This window comes from Coturnix japonica, chromosome 9 (genome assembly GCF_054131305.1).
Source record: "Coturnix japonica strain WE chromosome 9, WE-NBRP24, whole genome shotgun sequence".
In the NCBI taxonomy this organism is placed as follows: domain Eukaryota; kingdom Metazoa; phylum Chordata; class Aves; order Galliformes; family Phasianidae; genus Coturnix; species Coturnix japonica.
Genome location: NC_140671.1, coordinates 7601483 through 7627504, shown reverse-complemented (window position 1 = coordinate 7627504; position 26022 = coordinate 7601483). Strand labels below are relative to the sequence as shown.

The 26022-nt window shown below is 44.3% G+C and overlaps 1 protein-coding gene across 5 annotated transcripts in view; it reads left to right on the top strand.

Annotated features, from left to right (window-relative positions):
* ADORA2A (adenosine A2a receptor) overlaps positions 1-8701 on the top strand; it is a 32051-nt gene extending 23350 nt beyond the window's left edge. For 3 of the 5 annotated variants that reach the window (XM_085509515.1, XM_015878417.3, XM_015878418.3), the window contains one exon: positions 3057-8701. In XM_085509515.1, coding sequence (XP_085365641.1) covers positions 3057-4017 — 961 coding nt within the window. In that variant the 3' untranslated portion in view covers positions 4018-8701. The remainder of the gene's footprint in view (positions 1-3056) is intronic. The other 2 variants (XM_015878415.3, XM_015878416.3) reach the window with 1 other exon arrangement.
* Positions 8702-26022: the final 17321 nt, after the last annotated feature.

The following is a 26022-nucleotide window of genomic DNA, read 5'->3' as shown; positions in this document are numbered from 1 at the left end:
TTCAGATCAAAGAGCAGTGCCCTCCAAGTGCAGCTCATCGCTCCCTTGCAATGCAGTGACAGTGGCTGGTGTGAGCTCTGCACGTGGTGGGGCCTTTTGGCTAAGGGCAGCCATGCTATCAGCCAGGGCTGGGTTTGGAAGACAAGCAGCACACCAGACAGAAGCTGTGATGATGAGTCAGGCCAGCTACAAATCATGCAATGGATGGAAGATTTTAACCTCTCTCTGGGGACCCTGTGGTTCTCATAGCAGCTCTGCTTTCCACCCTGTTTCAAGACTTACAGATCAGACAGGTGATGCACTACACTTTCTGCTTTAGTCGTTATTTTGATGGCAGAGCTTAGGTGAGGAGTCAAGAGGTATCACATCTTCAGCCAGTTTAAGTTTAGGCAGCATAGGGGAGTTGTGCAGTGACCAAGGGCAGCTGCTCCCCTGGAAGCAGTGTGCCGGTCTGCTGGTGGGAGAGCAGCAGGGCAGGCAGAATTATTTGGGGGAAGATATCCATGCTTGCAGGTATTTGCACAAATGGATTTGACTTTATGGAGGAGCCAGGTACCCCAGCCCCACACCCATTTCCACCCTGAGTGTCTTTGCTCTGCATATGTGTTCTCTGTGCCTGCAGTTTCACCAGCAGTTGTTGTTTGTGTAGCAAGTCCAGTATTTCCAGGAAGCATTAGAACTGCTCGAGCACAGGCAATCCAGTGCTGTCTGGACACATCAGACATGCTGCAAATCATTCTCCAGCTATGCAGAGCACGGGCTGTAGGTGTGAGCAGCTCCTGTTAGCAGGCTGCACCTCCTGCATCAGGGTGCCAGAATCTCAAACAGCGTGATGCTCCCTGAAAGCCCTGACCTTGCCATCCAGAGCTCCACAGCACTGTGGGTACAGGCAGCAATTATGGCCTGGGGGCCAGAAAGACAACCAGAGAGATGCTACGCACGGTGTTGTGAGCTTTTGCTCTTAGCCTGTGGAGATGCTGAGCGTTATGGAAATGTACTGATAAACTGATAGCACTGCCAGCTTGGTACAGTGCAGCTGGGAAGCAGAAAGCTGCTTGGGTTAAGTTCTGTTCCTTAGCCTCGTAAAGTTTGTTGCATGGGAATCCCCAGAGGGTAAGAAGGAGGGAGAAGCTTGAGTGGGATGGGGGCAGGGGGGGGGGAGTTGTTTGCGCGGAGCAGTGATGAATGTATTTTTAGTGGAAGGGATGGGACAGCTCTAGTCGTGGGATAACAGCTGCACAGTTTCAAAATTCCTCTGACAAGATGTAGTCAATTCCAGGGCTGGAGGGTTTTGTGATATTTTTATTTTTTTTTTCCTTCTTTTTTTCTAAAGCTCCAAGTGCCTTTGGCCAACCTCTTGTTCCCCAAGGGTATTTTTCAAAGCACAGATGCTGTTTCGCTGTGTTAATTAGCTCTGAATGTAAGCAGTTTCTCTGCTAGTATCGATGCTGTGCTCTCAGCCTCCTATAGGCACTGAGTAGGATCCATCTCTTGCTAGAGAGAACTTTTTATGTGCCAGGATCAGCTGAATCCCTCTCTAATTTCTGCAAGGTGGATTTCAGTGTATTTTAGGTGCTGATAATTGTGTTGGCTCCCTCAGCTGCTTCTTCTTTTCTGATTTTGAAATGCAGCTGTGGATGGAGTCTGCCAGGTCTTATATCAGCCAGGTTGTTTCCAGAGCTCACCAGCAGGGATTTAAAGTGCGTGCAAGATCTCCATTGCTGTGCCTGGAGAAAGCAGCATCTCTCTTTCCCTGCTCTGAACTGTTGTTAGGATAGGAGCGTGAATCTGTGGGAGGGACTATCTCATTGAGAGATGGAAATATTTCTGTGGCTGGTTGGATTATTATTATTATTGTTAATGTTTATTTGCTGAGAGAATTCTGGAGATGGGGGGAAAAGGAGAACTGGGTAAACACTGGTAGCCCAGAGCTACTGTGGTCCGATTGCAGACACATGGGGTCAAATGCAGTGTGGGACCCACACTGGACAATGTGGGAATCCAGCCATCTACTTTCTAGGCTAAGTGTTACCAAGGAAAGGAAATTGCATTGAAATGTTAAACTGTTGCCCTGATTTACATTTTCAGAGAGAAGAACTGGTGGAGTCAGCTCAGGACTCACAGTAACCTGTGAGGCCTTGGGAACTGGCTGATATTTCAAACAAACAAAGGTCCCTGGCTGCCCTGTCAGGTTCTTACCATGTTGCTTATTGTCTTGTTCAATAGATCTCGGTGGATTTATTGCTAGGAGCTTTGGCTTGAGCTAGGTATATCAATATCTTCATCACTGAGATTACCTTTGGTGTGTGCAGTGCAGCCCACAGTATACCTGTGGTCAGAGCACTCTCCTTAGCTGAACTAACTCCTGTTTTATGAGAAAGATATGGGGTCAGCTTTGCTGTGATGTTGAGGAAAACTGCTGGCCTCATCTCAATTATTTAGGGGAGACTGGTTATGCTGGATTTATTGGAAGAGGGAGCAAAGTGAGGTAACGTCCAGGGGAATGCCAGCCTGGCCTCTGCAACTCAGTCAGCAACAGACTTTCCCTGGAACCCACCTAGGTTATGGGGCCAGTGGCACTGTGCCTCCAGTCCTTTGGCTTACAGGTGGATCAATGGTGAGACAGACATAGCAGTTCTGTGCTAGAGGCCTGCTTCCTTGGCAGAACAGAGGAGCCATCTCTATGCCTTTGGCAGAGGAGCTATAGTGGCCTTCACCACCACAGGTCAGAACAGTTATGCCAGTTATCCAGGCAAGATCTTCATGCATGACCAAATGACATGGTGGAATGAAGCTGAAAACCGTTTTAATTTCCCTGCTTTTCTGTAGTCTATTCTCTGCCTAAAGGAGCAAGGAGGGAAGTAGATGGCATGCAGTGTCACTATGGAGTCTGTACTGGGCAGGGTGGGTTCTACACAGCAGTTCAAAGGCATGACTGAAGAAACAGATGCCTTTCTTGCTGTCTTCTTCCCTCCAGGGCACTGGACTATTGTCTGGGTGTCAGGGGTTTGCTGAGTGACATTGGTGTAATTCTCATTTTTTCCTCTGCTTTACAGGTACAATGGCTTGGTGACGGGCTCTCGAGCCAAAGGTATCATTGCCATTTGCTGGGTATTATCTTTCATCATTGGCTTGACACCAATGCTAGGGTGGCACAAGCGTTCCCAGATTGATGAGCTGGGTGCTAATAAGTCCTCTCCCATCAACTGCAGCAACAGTATGGTAGCCTGTCTCTTTGAGGCTGTGGTCACCATGGAGTACATGGTCTACTACAACTTTTTTGCCTGCGTGTTGTTGCCTCTTCTCCTCATGTTTGGCATCTACTTGAAAATCTTCATGGCAGCCCGACGGCAGCTCAAGCAGATGGAGAACAAGATGGTGCATGGGGAACGCTCACGGTCCACTTTGCAGAAGGAAGTCCACGCGGCCAAATCTTTAGCCATCATTGTTGGGTTGTTTGCAGTCTGTTGGCTTCCACTACATATTATTAACTGTTTCACCCTTTTTTGCCCAAATTGTGCTCATGCTCCCCTCTGGCTGATGTATCTGGCCATTATCCTGTCTCATGCCAACTCGGTTGTAAATCCTCTAATTTATGCCTACCGAATCAGGGAATTCCGATACACCTTCCGTAAAATCATCAGCCAGCACATCCTGGGGAGGAAAGAGCAATTCAAGGCAGGAACAGCCAGCATTAGGACTTCCACGCATGGTGGGGATGGAGAGAACGCCAGCATACGAATCAGTGAGTATGCGTTAGAAGTATACACGAATGGAGAGATCCACAGGGATCCTGAAAAGCAGGACTTAAACAAATGCAAAGCTGTCTTGGAATGGCATCAGAATGGAAATGCTCTGGACATGGAGACAAATGGGCATCTCCCACGTTCCTGCAAAAATGGGATTCTCTCAGATGCATGTGTGAACAGGGAGCTTCACCATGAAGAGTTAATAGATGCCCAGGTGTCTTTCTCAGATCTAGAAAGCACAGCCTTTGCAACAGCTGATGTTTCCTGATGAATCGTTCATGGTCTTCCTGGTATAATTATTTTATTTTCCATGGGCGGCCTCTGCCACGGTAGAAGGTGAGGCTGGGGGGCGGGGGGAGAGATGTGTATTCAAGTTACTGTGGAGAAGGGGTTCTTACCCAGGACTGTTGTGGCCATCCTAAATACTAGACTGGAGAAAAAGCCAAGAGACCATTGAAACAGACTGAGAAAGGAGGGAGACGTTATCCATCGATGACCTGTCACCAAGAGCAGTGGCAGGATCAAAGATAGCATTCCAGATTGAGCACTGGGAGACTGCTGATGCAGGACCTATCGTGATATTATGCTGTACTGTGTTTCTGTGGTTGTAGGTCTGTTTTGCTGTCTTTACCAACAGAAATAAAACCATGGCTGAAAGCATTGACTTGATTGTAAAGAGCAACATGGAGGAGTGTCTAATTCTTTGGCCCTGCAACAAATAGAAGGAAGATAGCAACATCTATTGGTCAGGAAGGATGCCATCAGCTGCTTGGACAAGAAAGGAATTTACCTGATGGGAGCTTTGGATACCTTCAACCATGACATTTTGTCTTTCATTCATGTTTTTAAAGCTTATACTGCAACAGGTTGCTTAGATGTTTTTTCTTGTCTTGATTAAATTACGTTATGTTAAGTTATAAAGATGAACAAGAACTCATATCCATTCCCTGGGCACTCAGTGTTCCAGATGCACAAGACAAATGTAACCTCATAGCTCTCCACCCTATCCAGCAAATAATGAAAATAGACTAATATGGAGTTCCCTTGGCAAAAGGACAGTCAGCAGGACTTGGTGCTAGAGCATGGATGATCTTTGTCACCAGGGGTGGTCATGCCCTGAGGTGCTGTGGAGAGTCATCAGGTGTGAGGTGTCTGTAGGCTGGTGGGCACTGACTACTGCTTTTTCCTCAGTGTCTATGTCTGCCCTGGGTTCCCAGAGTGCAAATTAATTCTGTGGTCCAAAGTTGTCACTCTCACTCAAAAGGCTGTGGGACACTTTTTTTGTTGTGTTTTTGATGGGGAGGCAGGGTGGGGAATGACACAAGATGAGTTATACCTACATACTTTTAGAATCCCAGCTCTGTTTGAACATCTTTTTCTCCTGTGGTTTCAGTTGTTTCCTGATGTGCTTTACTGTGAAGCCTGATGTGTCCCAGCAGTGCAGAGGCCAACAGATCTCTGTCTGGTTAGAAGACACTCTGAGGAGCTGGAAGCAGTCAGTGTTAGTAGAAGTCTGCTTAGAAACTGAAGTAGTATGTATAAGAGAACAGGCAAATCTGCTACAACAAAGGTATGCACTGATATGATTTGTCATAGCGAAGTTTCACAGCAGTTCAGTAATTTTCTGTATCACCTATGAAGCTGTGGTAGCTCAGGGACAGCAGAGTGCCATGTTAGCTTGTATTCTATCTAAATGTTTTCCAGTCTTTCCAGTTTTATTTGAAAAAAGCTTTCTTTTTCTCCAGTCAGTTTGAATGCAGGTGAGGAATGGTTTATAATACTGAATGCGTCCAAAGTATGTGACTGCTCTAAGCTGGCAATAAGCTTACTGTGAGGTGGGTAAAAGGATGCATTTGCCACCACAATCTTTAGCAGAAGGACAGGGAAGTATATAGAGCAGTGGACTCCACAGTTTAATTGCACTGCTGCTTTCTTGGCATGGCTCTACCATGTAGTCTAACATCAAAGGTGTAGATTATCACTCCAGCATCATTAGCAAATACATGGCCATTTCCCTATGACTGATGCTGTAGGCAGGCCCTCCCTCTGCAGGGTGACTTGGGATCTTGTTGCTCTTTATCTTCCTTGATGGAATATTTCTGTCGGCTCTGTGCAGGATGACTCCTCTGGCCTCCTGAAACAGCAGCAGAGGAATTCAGTCTGAAAAACGGGGATCTGATCTCCTAAGGCCTCAGCTGGGAGCTGAAATGTTTCTAAGAATAGCACAAGATTACATCCGGTATTCATGTCAATAACAATTAGGTTCACAAAGAAGCAGAGCAGGGAAGGAAGTGTGGGAAAATACCAGTGTCGCTCATGTGCTGGAACACAGGCAAGTGCAGAAGTGTCTCCTATTGAGCTTTAGTTGCAATTGTAAAGGGATGTTTTATGTCACGTTGCATCAGACTTTCAACAGCTGATGTAGGTTGGTTGCTTTCTATTGTTTCCTGAGCTTCTTCACACTCAATTGCGGGTTCTTCTTGGTTGCCACAAGAATCGAATTGATCTATATTGATGTGACCCAATTAAGATTGTCCCTTTGGAAAACTACCCTGCCCAACCAAAGTAAGATTGCCAAGCAAACTTAGAGTTTCCAGATGTCCTGAAATCAGTTTTTCTGTCACTGTTTGAGTTGTCTCCCAAGTGTATCCGGTCCCTTTCAATATTAATGATCTAGATTTCAAACAAAAAGGGACCAGGGGATGTGTGTAGGAGGATGTGCAGTGGTTGTAAGGAGGCAGGATGTTTTGTGTGGAATTAGAAGTCTGTAGTCTGCAGGAAGGAGTGGATGGCCAATTGCATCACATGCTGTGTGCCTTCTGGCAAACATATGTCTGAGATGGACCTTCAGAAGATGTTTCTGAAGTTGTTGGGGAGAGCGTGAGCCTTTTGAACAGAATTTTGAAATTCTTCTTTCTCGTTTCATGATTTCAAGGCTTCCTTCCTTTTACTGAAAAATAACTTTTAGCATCCCATGAATAAAATGTGCTCTTGAGAAATGCACCTCTTCCAAAATACAGAGCAAGACTCGTTTGACAAGTTAAAATTTCATATTTTTTTTCCTAACTTCCCTACTCACATTCCCATTTTCCTTCCAGATGGGGATTTAGCTGATGAAATAGCTATTCTGGATAAACAAAGGTGGTGCAACACAAAGGGAAGAATGAGGTGACCATCAGGAGAGTATAGAGAAGATCTCCTTAGGAATCCAAGGTGCAGTGGGTGCAGAGAGTAAGAGCTGGGGTAAGAAGAGACTAATTTCACTGAACTGAAACGTATTACTAAAAATGGCTCAAAACCCATAGAGAGATGCAGTGCCTCGTTTGGTAAGAGGGCATTCCATGAATTTCACCATTCCCCTGAGACTCCGAGGCTCCAGGGTTTGTCTGCTCTATAGGGTTTTGGAGAAAGTAAAATTCTGATCAGTTGCCAGGAGTAATTTTATCACACGGAGTTCTAAGGTCTTTTTCCTCAGCAGGGCACTGCTTTTTGTGTGTGCAAAAAAAAAATGCACTTAGAATTTTGTTCTGTGCTTTCTTTTGGATTGGCAGTATCTGAGTTCTGTGCAAGCTTGAACTGCAGCTTTTGAATGGAGCCAAGTGAGATGAAAAGGAGTTGTGATGAAGCTGACACTGGTTTGACAGAGGGCATGGTAGGACAGTTGGGGTAATGTAGACAGAAAGGACTTGCCACTGGTCCTAGCTGGTGCTAGCAAGCTTATTGTACGGGCAAGTCTGGGAGTTACATGAAGTACTCTGAATCTTTGATCTTTCTTTGAAAATAAGCTCTGGGAGATGCTGCAGGGTATAGGAAAGTCTCTAAGGTGTAGGAGGGTGTTAGGGTTTGATGGGAAATCTTGATGTGGAAGGAAGATTTGTAGGGTATGTGTTTGGGAGGATATCATGGGAGCTGGTGAATGTGCTGGGAAGAGCTGAGGTTTGCACTGATAGCCTCAGTGGAATGGGGATGGCTGAATAAGGACTCTGGAAGGGATTCATAGTCTTATGGTGCTCCTGGGTCACTGCAGGGGGTTGACTTTGTCTGGTTTATATGTGACTGATGAAGACCTGTTTTTTTTCTGGATTATCTCATTTTTAGATGCATTGTCTCATTTCATAAGCACAGTCAGCTGAAACGAACCCTTCTACTTCATGAGCATCACCCACACACACCATCCTACCTCTTAAAAAAAGTCAATTCAGCCATGCTTTGTGGGAAGGACAAGCCTACTGTAACAGTTGTGATGCATTGAAACTGTAGAATATTCTCTAGAGGTGTTTGGTACATTAGCTGCCTAATAGTTCTCTCCTGTTTGTTTTGGGCATCAGACTACTCTGAGGCAGACCAAGGAGCTTTGTCTTTCTAGCACTGAGCTTCTGACCTTTTTTACAGTAAAACATATCAAGAGTAACTAAAATGAGAACAGTTCCTGATTTGCACAAGGCAACTAAACCCTAAATGAGGCAGGGTTCTGTATAGCTTCCTGTGTTATTCGTCTGCTGGGACTCTTAACACAAGAATGTGTTGCATTCAAGACTGGAACCTGTTGATCTGAGAACATCCTTTGCTTCCCCTGTTCTGTCTCAGGTGTTTCTGCCCGTGTTTCTTTGGAGGGTTCTCTCTATGGTCTGTCAGCTGAGACACTACGAACACCTGATGCACGTGCTGTCACTAAGAAACACTTACTCTTTTAATTTAAATGTTTTGCAAATATTGTTGTTGTTTTCCCTCTGTTTGTCAGTTACCAGTGGGAGGGGAGGGAGAATCTGTGCATGCATCTGTATTTAAAGTGCATTGACCAAAGTTTGTTTTCTTTCTTGAACCTGTGAAGTTTTTAATATCTGTGAAGTCATCAGACTGCTGGGCAATGAGGAGCCACTGGTGCTGCTGAGTCTGTCTTGGTTACATTTCTTAATAAACATTCAAATAATAAAATATATTTGTAAAAGTGAGCATGAGTGTCTTTGTCCAGGGGAGATCTGTCTATTTTGTGAATGTTTTATTATTCTTTTATTAGCTTTTTCCATAGGCTTATTCTTCCGGAGAGCTCTGTCCCTGGCATTGCCTGTTAAAGATGTCAGCATGGACAAGGTGATGGACCCAGACAGACTGGGAGCCCCTCACAACTGACATCCTTGGATCTGCCATCTGGCAGTAAGAGAAAATGTTTACAGCTGTGTCCTGAACATGAGGTAGAGTGCTGTATTTTCCCAAGACACTGCAGTGTCAGGAACAGTGTTACATAGCAGAATCTGGAAAAGGTACCTGGAACACAGCTATGACTGGAGCATCTCAGCCTTCTGAGTCTCCTTCCACACATCAGACCGTAACACCACTGCTTCAACCCTCTGCCAATGCTGCTTAGACTGGGCTTGCCCCAGCATGATGTCAGCCAAAGTAGTTTGGAAATGGAAGCAATGAATCTAGATGCTACTGGTGCCTCTCAGGCCAATTCTGAGCAATGCTGACAGTATGCAGCAGGAATAATTTCCAGCTCTTCACAGCTGGCAGCTACTAAATGAGTATATGAGGGGGGCAAGGGGGTAGTGAAAGTCTGTACGATCCAGGAGCATTTGGAATTGGAAGTGTCGAAATGAAAGTTCACCAGATAACCACCAGCTATGCTCATTCCCTCTAACATTTCACTTTGCAGCTGGGCTGGAGGCCTCACTGGAGGCTCTGCTTCTTGGAGAGGTTCTGGCACCCTGGTGCTGTGTGTCCAGCTGGGCCTGAGCTGTTCAACCGTGTAATTGAAAAGCTTTTTGATTTTTTTCCCCTCCTTTCACAAACAGCCTGCATTTTGTTCTGTGGCATCAAAGGCCAGGAGCTGGGAGGAACAATGGGTCTGCAGGAGCCCTGGGGAACAATGGCTGTACCTGGTCCTGGGAAGAAAGCAAGTACTTGGAAGAACAGAGAGAGCTCCCAATTCAGCAACACAATTGGCCTCATCTGGAAATCTAACTTCAGAGATCTACACCTTGGCATGGTAACCCAGAGAAACTGAACTGCAGGGCAGCTGCTATAGACTGAGCTGAGGGACAACACAGCTCATCAGGGCAATATTTACTGCACTGCTGGGAACTGATGACATTTTTGAGTGTTGAAATAGGATGGAGCGGTGGAGGATGGCATTTTCCCTGCAAACAGGTGGATGACATGCTTTGTCTAAAATGTGTTTTGCAGGTTTAAAGCAGCAGGATCTTCCTTGTCACTTCTGCCCTTGAACAGGAAGCCTTTGCTGCTAAGAATAGTGCAGACAAGCACCTGCTGTGCTCACAGCTACCATGTATTTCAAGGAGAAATTTTGGGGGGTTAAAAGCTCTGCACATCTTTTCTGGGGCCCTATGGACCTCACAATTTACTGTCATTGGAAACATTCCCCACTGTCTTGCATTTTGGCCAAAGTGAACAAGTGAGATTCTCCATGTGTGACTTCTGCCAGCTCAGATCCTGGGACGAATCTACCTCTGATCCCTGATGTTAGATGATGCAACTCATTGCAGTTTGGAGTCTCACTGAATGTAAGTGAAGCTGTGTTATTTTTCTTGACCTCCCAGTCTCCTCTTCAGTGCTGCTGAAGAAAGGAGGATGGTTCTGGATACTGGAGTCATTTCCTCAGATGGATGTGACGGTTGTAGGATTTTTTGGCTGCAGAGTGCACTACTCTTGTGAGCAGCATTATTACTCTACTGTGAAACTGCAGTGTTTGCCACTGAGACCCTGCTGAGTGACAGGAAAGTTCTACCCAGATCTTGGAAAATTAGGTTCATTTTGAAAAATAGAGTCCTTACAGTGCATGAAACCAAATGAGCTGTGCCAAGTGTGGGGCTGAGAACAGCACGGTGATATTTTGGCAAGTGAAAGGCAAAGAACTTTTGAGCTCCCGATTTAGAGTAAACTGTGTGAAGATGAGGTTATTTGGAGTGTGAATCCATACTGTGTGGTCTGAGCCTGATCTACTGAACTCCTGACCTGGGACTGTGGTTTTTGGGAGTATCCCGCTGCTCTCCAGAGAGGTGACTGCAACTTCTTCAGAGTTCTGGGTAGACTTTAAGCCTTCTGGCTTAGAAAATGAAGCACCAGAGCTGCAATCACTCAGGTTTTGTTTGCCAAGGATTTACCCAGAGCCCTGGGCAGCTCTGATTTTTTGCCTTACCTAAGGCAAGAAGATTAGATAACAGCCTGGAATGAGAGTGAAGAAAGTCCATGCACGTGGAGTATCTTGCTGCCTCAGCTGTTGGTGAGGTCATGGGGATGCCTTTTGGGCTGGTATTAGTCCAGGATTTTATTCTAAATATGAGTTAAGCATATATTAGTTGAATACTTTACAGGAAAACTTGCACCTGTATCATTTGGGCATTTGGCATCATCCAGTCTTTAGAACTCTTATGTGCTTGTGCTTTGGAGTTTTAAAGGGTGCAAAGCTGCCCAGTGTGATGATTATATCCAGGGGAGGGGGAGGGGAGACCTAATAAAGAGACAACTGAATAGCCTGGATTGGTTCTATGAAGAATGCAAAACAAGCCTGGGCCATCTCAGAGTAAGCTGCACTCATGGTGCCTCTTGAACCCATGTCCTGTTATTGTTGGTGTGGAACGAGAGTGTCTGGGCCAATGAAAATAAGGAAGGCAGCTTGACAGACACAGATTTTATCTTTTGAGATTCGTCATGACCTTTCTAGTGTTTAATAAATAAAGTTGACTCAGGAATTGGCAAGTGCCCTATAACATGCAGTCCCAGTGTTGGGACTCGGCAGAATGTTCTGCTTAGCAGTGCACTCTATGAGCTTTGTTTGCCAAGTTCCTATTTTGAAGGTGTGCTGAAGGGCTGAGCAATGGCAGATGCTGAGCCTTCTGCAGGCAGGTGCACTGGGCCTGGCATGTCTGCCCATGCTGATCCAGGCTGGATGAAGGTCGTGCTGATGCAAACTTTAATTGCTGGGCAAGAAAAAGAAAAGGAATATCTTGCAAAGTAAGAATACTGCTTGCACTGGTGTGAATCCCGGGGCAAGGACTTCCATCCTTTTGCATTACTGCATAACCTATCAAGCATTTCAATCAGCACTGACCAGTATTGCTTCCTGCATTGCCTTTTGAGCAGCTCTGCCATGCACTCTGGATCCTGCGATATTAAACATCTCCATTATCCAGAGGATGTGGCCAATTTTGCAGGTGACAGGAATGGCAGCTCTGAGGCTTGCCTGCTGCTGGTGAATCCTTCCCAAGCCATCTCTTCTGCTAACTGATGAGAGCAATCACAGACAGGTTTCCTGAGCTAAACCTGGTGGCTGGGGCAGCAAAATACAGTGCTCCATTGAAAACAACTGGGAATCATTTGCTGCTAAACTTGAAGACATTTTGTGATGGTAATATCAGACTGAAGTTACTCTGCAGAGCAAAAATGCACTGGGGAGGTGGAGGTAAGTGTTTGCGTTCCTCATCCCAGAGAGACCACAGTGGGTTCACAATGGTTATGGCTGAGCCAAAGGCAGAGCCTCAAGAGGTGACTGCTCAGCACTGATTGCATGAGTGCTCAGCACCTTAAAGTAAAGGACAACTGGTTGCTTCATTTCTGAGGTGTCTGCCATATGGGAGCAGTCCAGTATTCCAAGTGTTTCCTGCCTTTCTTTATATTCGTGCCAAAAGCACTAATAGAAATAGGGTGGAGACAAAAAATCTCAGACCCTCCTGAAGATCATCCTCTTAATTCCAGAAGGAGCAAAATGCTAAAGGTTGCATTAGAAAATCAGAAGTAGTCTTTTCTCCCACCACTGGTAACTCAATGCCACAACTAAAGCTGAGAGTCAGCTGCTTCTTCTACAGCTGTGTTCTTTCTGAATTCATGAGAAATAGCATTTTGATTTCCTTCCAGAGGAAATATACAGTAATATCCCTGACTTGCACTGAGACCTTCCAATCTGCAGCATTAACCCATGTCACATTCAACTGCAACTGAGTTAAACCCAAGGTCCCCTTTTCTTATTGACTAAACTAATGCTTGGGAATTTAGTCTTTTCACAATAAATCTTTACATCTTGCTTCCTCTGAGCACTTGCTTCCCATGCTGGTTCCTTTCCCTCCTATATTCTCCATTTGCAGGTGATCCCACCTTTCCCGCAGCATACGAGACCCAGGCAGCACAAGAAGCTTATCTGAGATGCTGGGGCTGTCCGTCCCTTTTACATGGTTCAGCATAACCTGAGCTTCCCAAAAATAGTGTAGTAACAACACAACTCTAAGTGTTCACCGTGTGGCTCTGTGGTATGGTCTGCGCTGTCTGCACGCTAACAGCAGTCTCTGTTTCCCTTGCAGGAGGACCAGCACTTGATCTGGAAGCACCACGTGGGACTTACTGATCCTCCCAGGATGAGTTTGATGGTTTTCTTCCCATCAGAAGCATGAGGTTGTGCTCTGGGGTCAGGATGTTGGTGACATACAGATGACACAGAGCTCTGAAGCCTGCGTGTGAATCAGGTCTTATAAGACTGTGCTCTGTTTGCTGCACAGACATTTTAGCTCTCTCTGAATGGAGGTCATCCTGCATGTACCCATGCAGTCAGTGTGCCAGTGCTGCAAATAGGTGTCCTTGCTGTGCTTCCTCAAGAGATGCATCTGCTGATGTCAGCTTCCAGGTAAGGCACACAGGAACATGCTCCATGTTGGCATCTGTGGCCTTTACCCTCTTCTGGTTCTAAGGAAGTTAAAAGTGACCTAAGGCTGTTTTTCTTTTGCTGAGCCTTGGTCATTGCTGCAGATGGGGAAGCAATGGCAGTTTTCCAGCAGGTGAGACCCTCCAGGCCAACTAGCCAGACAAGAAAAATAAACACAGGAAATAGTATCTGTGCAGTCAGATAACTGAGAAACAAGCGGCTGGGAGCAATTCTGCTGTCTGTGTGTCAGGGGGACAAAGCTTGGAGCAAGCAGTTGTCAGGCCTTGTCACGGGGAATGGGCCTGGGAGTGGGTGAGTTAGTGCTTGCTAAGGGTAAAGACTGGATGTTACCCTTGCCTTTCTGTCCCAGAATCAGTACTTTTGTCTCTGTGTAGGTAGACACTGCTCTGTCTCGCCCATGAAGCCCATTCCCTGCACTCCTGTTGGCCTCTGCTGTGTGGCATGTCTGCAGGTCCTGTGTGCTTCTCAGCTTTGTCCCCAGTGGTACTGCTGGGAAGTGTTGTGTGAGGCATCTGCTGCTCCATCCTGTGTCCAAAGAGATGGAGAAGCCACCTGTGGTGCTCAAAATAGCTCTGCTCGGGCAATCCAACCCAAGTGGTATTGGTAGAGGGAGGGAGGGATTCCCATGCCTCATAAAGAGGCTTTTGTTGGGAGGATCTAAGCTGAGCTCCATGCCTTGCCAGCTGTGGAGAGGAGCAGATGGGTCTGCAGTATAAAAATAGATGGAAGCAGACTTGTTCTGCCTCTTTTCTTCACCAGCACAGTCCCAGAGGTGCCTGGTCATCTGAACCAGCACAGAGAACTGGGTGCTTTGCAGCTGCTAGTCTGCCTGGAGCCCACTAGCTATTGTCAGACACAGGAATTTATCTCTGTCCAGTCCCATTCCCTCTACAGCTGCTGTGTGGACAATCTTATTTGCTCACAGCTGCTGCCAGCGTGTTACATCCCATTTCCCTGGAGCAGCATAAGCAGGAGGAGGATGTTTCTATAAGATCCCATGCCCCCAAGCTGCTGTACCCTGAAGAAGCAGGGTGACATTCTGTGACTGTGTCTTCTGAATAGGCTGAAGCCATGTCAGTATGCCTTGAGCATTCAGCTCTTCACTTGGCATCCCCACTCCATCCCCGCCTGCTAACTGAATAATGATCACATGGATGCTTCCCAAACGAGCTTTTGTAAGGCACTAATTTGATCCACTCAGGGCATCTTCCTGTAACGAATTTTCCTGAGGTAATTGAAGGTGAGGTTGCATGGGTGGGGGAGGAACAGGGTAGGATTGCTGGCAGAGGTAATTGGAGGAACAGAAGAAAACCCTTTTGTTCTTGTAAATCCAGACTTTGTTGTGTGTCTCTCTGCTCTCCCTGCCTACTTTTGCTGTCTCTTGACGGTGCCTGCTTTCCTCTGCATGCAAGGCCTCTGGCCTGGCTCCTTCTGTGGCAGTTTCTCTGTGGGACTGTTCTCCATCACAGACCCCCATGCTCCCTTTTAGTGTGGGAGCCAGGAAGCAGCAGCACTGAGCTTCTCACTTATGTGCAGCATTTCCTCCTGCTGGCCAGGGCAGCAGAAAAGGGCTGCCTGAAGGGTTTGTTTTCTTCTAAGCAAGGTTGTGGGATTTGCAGAGTAGAGGCAATTTCTGTTCCTTCAACGTGGGAAGCACGTGTTGGGGGAAAGGTAACTTCTGATGCCCTGGACTGTCAGAACTGCAGAGACCGTGTTACCAGTGATGTGCCAGTGAGCAGACTGGGAAGCATCTGCTGTGCATTACAATAGCATAAACTTGACGTTTCACCCCTGACCATTTATTTCTTTAGCTCCTTAGCATTTGGTATTTATAGAAATGTTGGTTGCTAGCTTGGTTGGAATCGGCTCCCACAGCATCTGTCTCTTCTCCAGTGATTGTCAGGTGAGGTCTTTGAGATTCACAGGGAACTGTGTCGCATAAGCAGCAGTTGGAGGTGTCACAGAACAGCCTTCAGGATTATCCAGCAGCACAGCAGTGCTTGCTTCCAGGACACAGTCCAGGCCTCACTCCTGTCTCTTCACCCCCAGTGAAACTCTGGATTCAAACCAGAATGTGAACTAAACTCCTGTTTTGGGATCTGTCCCCTACCGGCACCTAAAGCACTTGGTGTGGGCTGTTTACAGCCAGGCTGTACAGCAGGAGAAGCAACCTCCAAAATGTGGCCCTTCTTCAGCCCCGGATGTGGGCATCTCTCTTAGTGTAGGAATTCAGCAGCGTTTGTACTCACATCACTTCTCATTTCTCTTTGGCTGTTAAACTCTGGCAGGTTTAAGTCTGACGCTGGAGGACAGAGAGCAGAGAGAGCTCCCTCTGCTGTCTGTGGGATTTCAGGCTTCAACTAATTTGTTCCACATTTCCCTTTGGTGGAAGCTAAAGATTGTTCTGCTGACTTCTTGGGCCGTTCACCTCAGGAAGATTTTCCCTACAATGATGGAGACTCAGTTGTCTTCACCAGGACACTTCTTCAGAGATGACTTCGACACAGCATCAAGGCTGAAGCCCTTGTGGAGATGCTAAGAAATCAGGTAGGAATGTGGCAACGAGGTCTTTTGTGAGGTCTCTGTTTGTGAGGTCTCCTTTTCCTTTTGGAGGGTCATACCTCTCATTGTGTTATAGTGTTTTTCCCTCCATTCTCTCTCTGCAGGCTGCATTTTGGAACTGCTCTCAGGAAGACCTTCCTGTGTTTCTCAGCAGCAGCACAATCGATGCTTTGTTATGGCGTTTCAGCGAGGTGCCTCTGAAGGGTGAGCAGCTCTGATCAATAGAAACAGGACTTTCTTGCTCTCACTACTGTTTTTCTTCACCCCAACTAAACTGCTAACATGTCCCAGCCTGCACAAGATAACAGAGGCTTGATAAACCCAAAGGGCTCGTTGTTAAACAAGGTAAGTCATCCTAAGAGGCCTGGCATTAGACTGTTTTCATTGCTTCTCTCTGTTATTTGTCATGGGTTGAACAGCGAGATGATGTGTCAGAACAGTCTGAAACGTGACTTGAAAATGCGGTGCTACAGATCTCTGCAAAGGCCCAACAACAGCCACTGTGGTGCTTCCTGTGTTAGATTGGTGCTGAACCATCAAAGAGACATTTTCCGTGGGTTAAACTGAGCTCTCTGCATGCAAGAAAGGAAATGATCTTAAATGTGTCTTGCTTTGGCCCTTGCTATGCTAGCAGCTGTGCATGTTGAATAAACTGAAAGAGAATGCAGTATAAAAAATAATTGAATTAGCCATAGAAATAAGACAAAGGAGAAACAGAAACAATAAGCATCAATGTAACAATGAGTCTGAGTTTTTCCAGACCATATGGGAGCTATGGATTTTGAGCAGGCAGCTGAAAGATGAAATGGCCGTCGTTTCAGTTTTGTTTGAGTGTATGAAAGTAGCTGAGGGCATACATAAAGGGTAAGCATGTATGGGTGAACCAAGTTCAATCGCAGGCAAATCAGAACAGGAGGAAAAAATAGGATGAGATGGTCTAAAATGGGATGAGCTTTTTTGCCTGGAATGTTAATATTTTGCCTCTAATGCATAAGGAGATGGAAGGGTGAAGAAAGGCTACAGGCATACTAATTACTTGCAAATTGCATCATGTCATCTTTCCCTCTGCCCAGCTTGAGCCATTGTTGGTTGCAAGCAGCAACACACATACATGCTACATTCATCCATCTCCCTGTTAGCTGGGTTAAATTGCACAATCATTACAAAGACCATTTGCAGGCAACCTCTGATTGCTCTCCCCAGCATCTGTCCATTAATCTGTGGCTCCAGGGTCTTGCCTCTCACATTTTGAAACTGTGGTCAATAAGAGGGAGACCTTCTGAACCAAAGCCTGCAGCTTTGTGTGCACAAAGCTCTCCAGGTATTTTGCTGCTGGTTTCTAAAGAGTGCTTGCTTCTGGAAAATTACGCAGCATTAGAAGGAAGCTTTGAGGAACTGCAGTAGTTAACATTAAATTAAACACACAAAGTGAACAGGAAGAGCAGAGATAGCATGAACCAGCAGATGTGACAATTAGGGCATTGTGTTTTTGTACAAGGAATGCAAAGGCTGAGTGAATCTCAGAAGTGTTGCAATTGCTGAGGACCACAGCTGAACTCAACGTTGGTTTGCAGTGCTGAGCAGCCCTTTGGTATAATTGCTTCTTCCCTCCCAAAGCGCAAACATCTGGATTTATAGTGACAATAGCAATCCAGCAAGGAAGGAAATGAAAAACGGTACCCCAGCGTATTAGCAAGGAGGTTGTGCATGATCTGAGCCACAGCACATTTTGAGAGACATTTTGGCATCCCATAACAACTGTCCCACCCCACAATAGCAGCACCAGTGCTGCTCTCCTCTGCTGGGAACCACTATTCTCAATGTCAGCTTCTCAGCAAAAAGATCTTTAAAAGCCCCTCTGCCATCATCTGTAAAACACAAACCACTAGCCACTCCCAGTGTACTAACATTAACCTCTTCCATGTTGCCCTGATGCCAATTTATTCATTCATTTTCTATGTTTTAGTTGCATGTCTGTTCATCTTTTCCTATGGCAGCATACCTCCTTAGGGAGAACATATATCCCTTATGTTAAAAGACCAAAAAAACTATATCCAGAGAGGATGCAGTAGCAGCAGAAAGAAATACTATCTTTCTGGGACATTTTTAGTGCCTCTTGAAGAGGGTACATGGAGCCTACTTGCATGTCTGTGTCTCTGCTTGAAGCACCTGTTGCATTTCTGATGCGTACGAGTGAGGAGAGGTAGATGGATGGGTTGGTAACCATTATGTGTCTATCCTTGATTTTCTGATTAACACAGGAGGAGGGTGCTGTGTTAGAGAGCCTTCTGAAGGTGCAATTTGGCCTGGAGCTGAGCTCATGCCAGTGGTTGCCATTATGCTGGGACCAGGAGGAAATAAACCATGTCATGTTTGTGAGTGACTATCTACTGTTTTCCATAGAAAACAATGATGTAAGAGGTGAGTAAATAGGGAGTAAAACATGGGTATGAAGCCTTTGCAGGCTCCTTTTTGCTCTGGAGAATGAATCAAGTCTAATACATGAAGGGGGATGACGTTGTAGCATTGCCTTTTGACAAGTAGTGCCTTTTTTCTGCCACCATCAGTTAAAATTCCCCTTGATGCTTGCTCTCTGCTTTATCTCACTTCCTTAGCACCTTCCTACTCCTATCAAACTTCAAAATGGGCATTTTTTGACTAATCCTTGCTGACACTAGCAGTCATAATCATAGCTTGTGTAGAGGTTGGGAAGGCTCTTCAAGCAAGGAATGTTCAGTCCCAGAGGTCATGGAAACCAGCCAGGAATTTTTGCTGTCCCATTCCCAGGGGCATGAAGGGCCTGCAGAAGAAAACTTGAAGGTGACCGTTTCCTTAGCTGAAATGTCATTGACCAGAATTTGAGATGTTTTCCGAGACATTCTGAGAGAGCAGTTTGGGAAATGAGTGCTGAAGAGAAATGATGGTTTCAAGTGAGAGTCCAATAACATAATATAGAAGACTGTCATTTGAAAAAAGAAATCATCAGGCATTGTCTTTTCAAGACTTCTAAGCCTTTGTTTTTTCCTCCATTTGATGTACTTACGGAGCTGGATGGTAAATGCCCAGGTATCGTTTCTTGCATATATGAACACAAAATGTCAGCACAGGTTAAAAAGTCATCTGATCACTGAGGATTGTGCCTTACTTTGAGGGAGAAAAGAGGTGGCAGTGGGACGAAAGTTCTCTCTTTTATATAAGAATGATATCTTAACAGCACTCGTGGGAGGAAGGACATGTTCAACCTAATAGGATAATGGAATAATATGTTGAATATATTGGCTTTGACACAGACCAGCTGGTGGCTGTAGACACAAATAATCTAAGGAAAACAAATTTTGAAATATTTCAGGAAGCAGCTATACGCATGCAGTGCACTGTGTGTGGGGTGACTTCTGTGTGCAAGAAAAAACATAAAATCCCCTTTCTGGCTGTGGGAGGAGTGTCCCACTCATTCCAGGAAAAGAATAAATTCCATATTTAATGATAGTTGGAACTATAAATTCACTACAGTCTTCTCTTCTGGACCCACAGAATTCTCCTCTGTGAGGCTGGACCAAAGGTCCTGGACGGAGACTGGTTGGTAAGCCAAACAAAAGAAAAGAAACCAACCCCAAACCAAACAATTACTACTATTAGAAATTTCCATAGAAATTACTGGTATACTAGTTTTTGCTCAGCAGAAACGTCATGTCTACCAGTAAAAACTTTGCAGTGTTTTCCTTCTTTCTCCTTCCATTAGCATTTGTGTTTCTAGTCTCCAGTCTCCCCATACTGCTGTCTAGCAACGAAATAGTTAACATGCACTTTTTATTTTGTTTTTTCCTTCATTAAGCCACTCAGAGTTTTGCAGCCCAGTGAGATACTTAGGTGGAACGTAACTTCTTGGATCTTTCATTTCAGGTTCTTTACAGACTACAGATGCTATTTCAGCGGCTCTGTTCTGTTCGTGGGTGGATTATTCTCTTTGAAACTGTGAAAGATAGAAGTGGGCTTTATTCCTAAATTAAAGCTCAGATCCTGAGCTGGAATGCATCAGGCAGACCACAGCTAGTTGGATGGATGTATTAGCATATAGATAGTATGTTTTTTATGTTTCTCTCAGTGCCTCTCTTGGGTGAAGAGTTGTGTTATTATCTTCAGGAAACGTGTAAGTTCTATACTTATAACCCAGCTGGCCAAGTTTCAGAGCATTTTGTGACATTCATAGTAAATGGCTCCAGGCTCACCCTTCTGTGGCTAAGAAAACAATAACTTAAAAGACACTATCTGCAATACAGGCTTCAAAAGGGTCTTTGGAAAATGATGCTGAAGATGTCTTGAAGAGGCCAGTCAACCCTCACGTTGGTCACTGCAGATTTTCTCTGCCTCTTTCTCTAATTACTATTTTTTTCAATACAGTTTTTAGTTCATGCCATTACAAGTCAGCAAATGTGTATATGTTTGGGCAGAGGGATAGAGGAATGTGCTACACTCTTCATAAAAGCAGCTTCCTTCTTCCTCATTTGCCAGCAGTGTGTCAGCAGCAAGTATTGCTTTCTTTTGAAAGAATGGCTTGGTAAAAAGTACACTAATGATATATACTCCATTGAAGAGTTATTTCTGGCACAGACAGAGCTGGAAGGAAGTCAGCATTACACACACAAACTCTTTGGCCTGGGAAGGTCTGAGAACCCTTTAAGTACTTGGCTCAGAAATGGCTCTCTTCCTTTTATCTAGGAGATTTTTGCTTTCCTGTTAAGTTAATTAAGCTTCTGTTTTGTCTTCCTCATGCCCTTTTGCCAACATCTAGCTTTTTCATGAGGACGCTGGTTCAATAACCATCATTTATAGTGTCAAGCTTAGGTTACTACTGTTTTTCTGCCAAATGCAGCTGCAACTATCTTCCCTATTTCACATGTTGCTGTGAGCCAGAGATACTGGCTTTCCTTACACAAATGTGCCATTGAGGCCTCACAATCTCCCCTCCATGAGCTGCCCTTAAAACTTCTCATGCTTGTCATCTTCCCACTTCTCTGAAGAAAGAGCTTGTTTACACTGGGCGACTGATTTGGACTGCAGTAAAGTTTGCAGTTCAAGTGGAATATTACTCCTCATTAGCACTATGTATGCGTACTCCCTTTGTGGAACAAGAAGCTGTTTACTTGGAAGTAAATTTCAAAGTAATCAAGTTATTTTGAAGCAGAAGTTTGCAAACTGGGTGTCAGTGGATGAGCCCAGACATGAAGCTTCTGAATGCCTAAAATCTTGATTCTGGGCTCCTGTCTGTTGGGTGGTATGCATCAGGACAAATTCAGCCGAAGCCACTTTACCCACTCTTTACTGACTGCTCTTTACAAGCTTTGACTTGCTGGAAGAATATTCAGTGCCTATCCTAGAATGAAGCATCTGGTTCAGTGGGCAATTGGAACAAATTTCCTCATTGAGGGACAATTTGAATAGCATCAAACCCAAGCCCACACAATTAAAAGTACGGAGTCATTTGGCCAAACTTTTAGCCAGAGCTGCTTGCCTGTAGAGTTAGAGCTTTGGGGCCATCTAGTAACAATTTACTTCTCTTTCCTAAAATTCTTTATTGTGTTTGTTTGTTTTTCTCCTCAAGGACAGTCTAAGTCTCTTGTATTCCACATTTGTTTTTACCTTGGATGGCTCTGAGGTGAATATTTGGGATGACTTTCCATTCACCCCCTTTATAGACAACTAAATGACTGAAGATCGTCCTTTTAATGTTTGCAAAGTTCCTACTGTTTTCTGTATGGTATCCCTATCAACCCTATTGAACTTATTTTATGAAATGTGGGGAGTTCACATACAGTTTCCACTCAGAATGGACCTCCTTGAGGGTTTTCAGGTTCACCATGCAGTAGATTCAAATTCATCTTTCTCAAAAACTGATTACTTGATCTTAATTTAGATGACTGTTTATTCCATTCTCTAACAATATTCTTGCTGAGGATCTTGCATTGTAAAATGCCAAGTTCCAGGCCCTGCTTTGTCTTCCCAGCTCTTTTACTCTACGAAGTGGCTAATTTCAGTAAGAATTTAGACAAAGCTTCTTCTACTGTGAGGGGAATGGTATCTTCCTTTTCCCAGATTATGCCTAAAATTCATTCATTTTGTTGTGGATTACTACCTGCTTTGATGAAGGATTTGAGCTCTCTATTTATAGTAAGTGCTTAAAGTCTGGGCTTCCTGCACCAGTGGAAAACAAATGCACCAGATTTTATTCTTTTGTTCTTTTAATAAACTGTCTGTAAGATTCTTCCCCTCCCCTCCTTTCCTGCTGGTTTACTTGCATTCTTACAAGTTCAGTGTTTTTCTCCTCTGTCTTTGTTCCAGTTTATCAGCAATTTACACACAGTTGTTTCCCAGACTCTGTGATTTCAACAGTAAAAATAACACTGACCTTTTGAGCCTGTGAGCAATCTCGATGGTGACAATTCAGCAGAAAGTTACAGTAATGAATGAGAGCACTGCTCTTAAATGTTAGGTCATTAAATGTGTTTCATGAGTGTTTATTATCTCTTTAATGCACTTCCTGTGCGCCAGGGAGACAGACATTACAGAGTAGAATGAAATTTTTTAATTAGACAAAGTGGTCGATTTGTGATTCTCTTCTAGTTTACAGATGTATTTCAGGTGTGATTTAGTGAAAGCAAGCAAGCAGTGTTTCTTGATAAAATAGTGCTAACAACAGGAGAACTCTTCCAAATGTAGGTTAACTGTAATAACTGTGAACTGATCTTTTCTTGTTGAATTGAAGAGCAGGCAAGCAAAGTGACTGCAAACCTACATTTTGCTCTGCAGACAAGGGGTTGGTTAGGGACTCCTTTGGTCCCAGGCATGCCAAAGAGCAGACAAAACGTATTGTCAATAGTGAACTTCCTCCATTCTTCAGCCACTTCCCCTTCACCAGCTTTCAGAATGGCAGGAAGCCAAGAGCAGATGATGAGGCCAACTACATGAGGTTTATCATTTGGCTCTCCTGCTCCATAGGTGATTGTACCTGTGGCTTTGTTAGTCATGGGAAAGGTGGGGGAATCCAAACGCAGACCCTAATTTTTTGTTCATATCAAAATCCTTATCTTCATTTTGAATTAAATACGTGTGCAGACCCATTTCTACAACTGATAAGAGTACTTCTAAAGATCTAAGTGGAATTAGTAAAAGATTCCTTTGTGTGTGAACAGTATAAGGCTCCCCCAGCCCTGTTATCCCCTGGCAAAATAAAAGGTATTGTTAGTAGCAAGAAATCCTTGTAGAGAGAATTCTGATTTCCCAACACTGCAGCACCTCTACATCTTGTCTGTACCTGCATATAACCTATAGGAGAACAAGGAAGTTTACCAACTGCTCTCCTTCCTGTAGCTGTATATTAAGTAGCATGAAGCTAGCATGTACCCTCACCCTATAGTTTAGGTTTCCTCTCTTACAACCTTCCTAATTACCCTTTATGGCCTGTTGTTTGCATTTGAAATGTTTTGAATCGGGTATCTCTGAAGATAATTGCTGTCTATGGCTATATAAACCAAAGGCATCTGTGTTTGAGGAAGAGCAATGTAGAGATCTTTTTTGCAGTACAACTCGGTAGTTTATTTTGTGATCACGAGGAAAGGGACATGTAGAAGGTCATTTTGGAGAATCTTGCAGTGTCTAGAAAGCAAGTTTAGACAGGCCATCAATATCATGTGGTTTTGCAGGACATGCCTAGATCCACGTCCACCTAAATCCCTTGGTAGGTGTTATTAACAAACAGCGTGACCCCATGCACGGTCTGAGACAGATTGTCCCCTTATTGCACTGGGGACACTATTTATTTTGCTACCCTGGGGAACTTTGTGTGACCCATTGAAAGGAATGACAGCAGAAGAAAGTATCTGGAAACACAATTTGCATGATATTAGCACAGTTCGTAAAGAGCTGAGTGCTTCTGAGAGTGTATATGTATGTATTGCAAGCTTAGAAAGGAAACTGTTTCTCAGTCCTGCCTACTGGCTCTGGTATGTGGTGCTGTTTAGCCTTTACTCCTATCTTGGGTTACAGTGGAGACACTTTAAGTCTTTTCTTGGGTCTTTCCCATCTTTAGCCTGAACTTTAGATATTTGGCTCTTAAATTCATCCTCCATAGTGCTTCAGACTAATTCCATGGTGCTATTGTGGGGTTTTATAGGAACTCTTGGGAACAGTCTTATAGCACAGAGCGAATGATCCAGTGTTATCAAACCCAGTTTTAACTCTGAGATGGTAACTGTGCAGCGCAGGGCTTCATCTCAGAAGCACAGAAATACTTCTTTATGTACATGTTACACCCATGTGGTCCTGAAATCCTTGCCTGACTTTGTGGACCACCCTGAGGGCAATAGAGATGAAATGTTTTGTAGGAATTTTCCCTTATTTAAAAAAAATGTTTCTGATCTTTAAAATGTGTTTTCCTCCAAACAAATTATTCATAGGCTGACTTCATGTTAGAAGGTTCAACTTTGTTTTTTACTAAATAATTCCCTGGTCCTGGTAATGCAGCATTGGGCAGGAGTTTAAATACAGAGATTTGACAAAGTCAACACCAGAATTGAGATCTGGATTCAAACATCATACTTAGAAGATAATTGCATCGACGGAGGTGGAACATTCAGATTTAGATCTGAGCTCTCTATTATGCTTTGTCTGGGATACGGAAGGCATCTTCCTTTATTAGGTTACTTTCCTGATGAACACTGACATTTCGTGCTTTGAAGGTTTCTTGTGTTAGCTGGAATTATACCTTTATATACGCATAGTCCCTATGGAACAGCCTGATCTCCTTTCATCGTTATTAGTAATTCTAGGCTTGTCATTTCCTGTTCACGCAGTCTGGACTTGGCTATGTTGTTGCAGGATGGTTGATACGGCGCACAGGAAATGTACTGTTTTTTCAGATCTCGACTGTTCATGAGTATTCTTTTCAGGGACTTCAGTTTTATTGCCCTGGAGTCCATTTCCTACATGTAGCACGCTTTAACAAATTACAAACAAACAAGTCAGTGAAAGTTCACACTAAGAATAGAAGCTGGAAGATAAGAGTTCAGTTATGTGACCTGCTTCAGGAGCTGGATATAAAATAGACCTGCTATTTTTCCTTTTAATTTGCAGTCCAGGCTGAGAAGAATTTGAATAGTTCCCAAAGAAACCCGGGCCCTTCTGTTTGTTTCCACGAATCTCCAGAAATGCTTTATTTGTTAGTTGACATCCTGAGTATGCTGATAAGGAAACAAACTTAACTTGGTTTCCTATTTTCCCTAATTTTTTTTTTTGCATTGATATCTCATTCTGTAATGTTAAAAATCTGCCAGCTGTGAATAGAACAAAATGTTACTGATACATACCTTTAAAATTGGCTGTTGAAGCAAATTAGGATCATCGAATGGAAAACACCATGCAACTGTCAGTCACTGCTTATTATTGCTCTGCAGAAGTATGTTTGGGGCAGGAAAGTAATCACTAAGAGGTCTGCATGACCTTGGTCACAAAAAGATGCTACAGCAATGACTACAGGACAAATACTATCATAATGGGCTAATGATCCAGGCTTTTATAAAGATCCTTCCTTTCAAATGATGGCATTTCTTCTCCTTCATATTCACTGCTTTTGTTTTCTAGTGTGCTGTCACCCCTAATTTTAGCTGATCTTGGAAATGCTCCCCAAAAGACTGAAGGACTCCCCTTCTCCCTCAAGGAGCCCCATTCCTCACACTGCAGCACTGTGATGCCCTTTGCACCATGAGCATTGCTGCACCATTTGGGTTAAAAAAAGCACAGTCACATCTCAGAATGCCGTGATGACACCTGACTGTCCCTGTGCACTTTCTGTTTAAAGTTAAATATTAGACGCTCTCTCTGTGATATTCCTTTTTTTTTGTCCTAAAGGGTTTAATGTTTAACTGAGAGCAGCAAACAGCTGTAGATGTGAAGTGCTAAACACTGTTATATACTCTAGAAGATTCATCAAACAGTGCTTACAATTGGTGTGATGTGTCTAGATGTGTGTGGCCCATTCCTGGGCTTGGT